At 33.4% G+C, this 4,453-nt stretch overlaps 1 protein-coding gene across 1 annotated transcript in view; it reads left to right on the top strand.

Annotated features, from left to right (window-relative positions):
• Nucleotides 1–4,453, top strand: part of sptbn1 (spectrin, beta, non-erythrocytic 1) — a gene marked incomplete at its 5' end in the record, with an annotated part of 37,871 nt that overhangs the window by 4,506 nt on the left and 28,912 nt on the right. Inside the window, 4 exons of the mRNA XM_016562278.1 lie at nucleotides 1,018–1,774; nucleotides 2,665–2,867; nucleotides 2,957–3,047; nucleotides 3,749–3,895. Coding sequence (XP_016417764.1) covers nucleotides 1,018–1,774; nucleotides 2,665–2,867; nucleotides 2,957–3,047; nucleotides 3,749–3,895 — 1,198 coding nt within the window. The remainder of the gene's footprint in view (nucleotides 1–1,017; nucleotides 1,775–2,664; nucleotides 2,868–2,956; nucleotides 3,048–3,748; nucleotides 3,896–4,453) is intronic.

The raw sequence follows: 4,453 nt of genomic DNA, 5'->3' as shown, positions 1-4,453 counted from the left end.
CTGTATATATATATATAATATACAAAATTATATTATAATAATAAAAATAATATAATAATATTTTGATTGTAAATTACAATATATATATATATTTTTTTTTTACTTTTTAACCATCTTTTTGGCAATTTCAATTTAAAAGTTATAATGCAATTTTGGTTTGCTAAAAAAAAATAATTGACAAAATAAGAAATTTCACTATTGTAATATTTCACTGTAAAATAAAAAGATATTTAAGAAAAATATATACAATACTTCTTTTTTGTTTGTTTGTTTTTTGGCTCTCTTAATTTCTTTATTTTCAAACCATCTTTTTGATAATTGCAATAAGCCATATTGCGATTTCGATATAATAAATAAAACATATTAGAAATATTATTTTCGTAATTTTTCACTGTAAAATAAAAAATTGTGTGTTTAAAAAAAATAATTAAATAAGAATCATAGTAATAATTTTATTTTTTAATTGCTTATTTCATTTTCAAACCATATTTTTTGATAATTGCACTTTTGGTTTACTAAATAAATATAAATAAAAACAAATTATGTAAATAAAAAACAAGATAAGAAATATTACTATTGTAATATTTCATTGTAAAATAAAAAAAATCAAGCATTTAAGAAAAATATAATAATAATTATTATTATTATTTTATTTTAAATTACAAAACAAATATTTTTTGGCAGTCTTTATTTATTTTCAAACAATGTTTTTGATTTTTCGATTTCGTTTTTATTTCAATCAATCGTGCAGTCCCAGATACTAGTTTACCCACTGGGCTTCTTAAATAAAATATATTCAAATCAAAAAGTATTCTCAAAATATACATTTGATCAGTTATCTGTGTTTTCTGGAAGTTGAATCTATGACCTTGGCATTACTCATTGAACACAATTTAACTAGCTTAACCATCCGAGCATGCTGGTCAGCTCCCTTCATTAGATGCATTGAGCATGTCTAAACTAGCTCTTAACCAGCTGGTTCCACGTGTTAAACTGCAGCCTGATGCTCATCCGCAGGTGGAGTCAGTTCCGCGACCTGGTGGACCAGAAGAAAGAGTCCCTCAACTCGGCTTTGGGCGTGCAGAACTACCACCTGGACTGTAACGAGACCAAATCCTGGATCCGCGAGAAGACCAAAGTCATCGAGTCCACCCAGGAGCTGGGCAACGACCTGACGGGCGTAATGGCCCTCCAGCGCAAGCTCACCGGCATGGAGCGCGATCTGGCCGCCATCGAAGCCAAACTGGGCGACCTCCGCGGCGAGGCGGAGCGCTTGGCCGGCGAACACCCCGACCAGGCCAAAGCCATCACGGGACGGCTGGCCGAGATCACCGCCGTATGGGAGGAGATGAAAGAAACCCTACGAAACCGAGAGGCGTCTCTCGGGGAAGCCAGCAAGCTGCAGCAGTTCCTCCGAGAGCTGGACGATTTCCAGTCCTGGCTTTCCCGCACGCAGACGGCCATCGCGTCCGAGGACATGCCCAACACGCTAGCCGAGGCCGAGAAGCTTCTGGCCCAACACGAAGGCATCAAGAACGAGATTAACAACTACGAAGAGGACTACCAGAAGATGAGGGACATGGGCGAGATGGTGACGCAGGGGCAAACGGACGCTCAGTACATGTTCCTGAGACAGAGGCTCCAGGCTCTGGATACCGGATGGAACGAGCTTCATAAGATGTGGGAGAACCGGCAGAACCTTCTGTCGCAGTCTCACGCCTATCAGATCTTCCTCAGAGACACCAAACAAGCCGAGGCCTTCCTCAACAACCAGGTAAGTTGCTTGAACACCAGTATACTCTTGAAAATATGGCATTGATGGTTCCATGAGGAACTTTTAACATCCAAGATTCTTTAGATTCTTTAGTTGAAAAAGTTCTTTAGATTATTAAAATGTTCTTCACACTAAGAAAAAAAATTGTACTTTTCGGAACGGTTCACTGAAACGTTCTTTGGGAAACCCAAAAATGGTTCTTCTATGGCATCACTGCAAACAAAATAAGAAATATTACTATTGTAATTAAAATGTTAAATGATTTTAAATATTTTAAATGACTATACTCTTTTTTTTTTTCTTCTTTTTTTTTTCTCAGTCTTAATTTTTTTCATTTTCAACCATTTTAATTACAATTGTACTAAGCCATATTGCGAAATTGTTTACTAAATAAACGTTCAAAAAGTTTACTAAATAAAAATATTAAACAAAATAAGAAATTTTACTATTGTAATATTTTACAATAAAATGAAAAATTACGCTTAGCCATATTGTAATTGTAATATTTCACAGTAAAATAAAAATGAAGTATTTAAGAAAAATAATTATAAAAATAGTTTTATTTTAAATTACAATACTAATATTTTTTCCCCTCTCTTAATTTTTTCATTTTCAAACCATCTTTTTGTTAATTGCACTAAGCCATATTGTGATTTTAGTTTACTAAATAAAAATGTTAAACAAAATGAAAAATAAATAAATAAATAAAAGATATAAAAAAAATAAGAAAAAATGGTTCTTTTAAGAACTGTTCACTGAAAGGTTCTTTGAGGAACCAAAAATGGTTCTTTTATAGCTATGACAACCCCCCTTTTGGACCCTTTATTTTTAAGAGTTTAAACATCCTGTTTGAGCTTCACCTGAGTGATTTATTCTCTATCTTTCTGTAGGAGTATGTTCTGGCTCATACCGAGATGCCCACCACCCTTGAAGGAGCAGAAGCTGCCATTAAGAAACAGGAGGACTTCATGACCACCATGGACGCCAATGAGGACAAGATCAACGGAGTGGTGGAGGCCGGAAGGAGACTGGCCAGTGACGGAAACATCAATGCTGACCGCATCCAGGAGAAAGCAGCCTCCATCGATGACCGGTAACAAAACACATGCACTTAAACAAGTCAAAGTGAACAGATAAAAACAGATAAAAGAGTCGGATTGACCTGCAAGCTTTAACCTGCAGGCATAAGAAGAACCGTGAGGCGGCCGTGGAGCTGCTCATGAGGCTGAAGGACAACAGAGACCTGCAGAAGTTCTTGCAGGACTGCCAGGAGGTGAGCGGACCCTGTTATTCTAGTCTCAGTGAGATACTATTATAGTTTGTATTCATATTTTGAACAAGTATTTATTTTATATTTTCATTTAATTCTGTTGTGTGTTTTTGGCATTTTTCGTATTAGTTTTAATAGTTTTATTATTTTTATTATTAGTTTTAGTTATTTTAGTACATCACGTTAAACTAAATTAAAATGAGAAATGTTGCCGTGGCAACTAGCTGAAATGTATTTTTATGTTTTTTTTAATAATTTTTTGTTTTATTTTTTAGTTAACTATAATAACCCTGATATGATCTGGATACTGTTATTGTTTTTAATTATATTTTGAATAATTTTTAAGTATATATTTTCTATTTTCATTTAAAGTTTAAGTAATCTTGTTGTTTGGATTTTTTATTTATTTATTTATTTAATTATTATTATTATTTTTAAATATGTCTGTATCATTTCTTATTTTATTATTATTATTTTTTTGTTATTTTAGTACATCACGTGAAACTAAATTAATATGAGAAATGTTGCTGACAACTACCTGAAATTAAAAAAAAAAAAAAAATTATTTTATTTAACATTTACTTATTTCAAGTAACAAAAATGCATTTATATAGTTTCAGTTTTAGTTAGTTTCACATGCTGAAAAATAAGGCAAATCCAATAGAAGCACATCTTAGCTTGACTGTTTTGCGTCCTCTGCTCAGCTGTCCCTGTGGATCAATGAGAAGATGCTGACAGCACAGGACATGTCCTACGATGAGGCTCGCAACCTGCACAGCAAATGGCTCAAACACCAGGCCTTCATGGCCGAACTACAGTCCAACAAAGAATGGCTGGACAAAATCGAGAAGGTCAGTTATCAGTGCATTTCATTTAATAGCATTCAATGTACATCTTAAATTGTACTATCTTTTTTTTTGCAATATTACCAGTGTGAAAATCAAATAAGTAAATAAGTGTTATACTAGACAGAATCCATAATCCTGCCTTGAAAACATTATGCATTCAGTCATTCCTTAAAGTATTGTGTGTTATAGCATTAATATTTAGACAATATGCCTCATAAGACATGATTTAATCAGGAAGGGAAATTGCATTGTTGTTTTGTGAGATAATGATTTTTGGCTTGGTTTCTAAAACAGTCTTTAATCAGGATTTGAAGTGTTATACTTAGAACAAGAAGAAATATCTGCCAATGGGCTAATACAAATAAACGTAATTTAAAGGGGTCTTATTATGCTCTTTTTCAAAGTCTTGATTTTGTTTTGGGGGTGTACTAGAACACACTCTAAAAAATGCTGGGTTGTTTCAACCCAACTTTGGGTCAAATATGGACTAACCCAACTTTTGGGTTAAAAATTTAATGTAAAAATTTAACCCAACAGCTGGGTTAGTCCATATTTGACCCA

The sequence above is a fragment of the Sinocyclocheilus rhinocerous genome, unplaced genomic scaffold, assembly GCF_001515625.1.
Source record: "Sinocyclocheilus rhinocerous isolate Xijiao unplaced genomic scaffold, SAMN03320098_v1.1 scaffold671, whole genome shotgun sequence".
NCBI lineage: Eukaryota > Metazoa > Chordata > Actinopteri > Cypriniformes > Cyprinidae > Sinocyclocheilus > Sinocyclocheilus rhinocerous.
The sequence above is the reverse complement of the archived record's forward strand: the minus strand, read 5'-3'. Positions and strand labels throughout refer to the sequence as shown.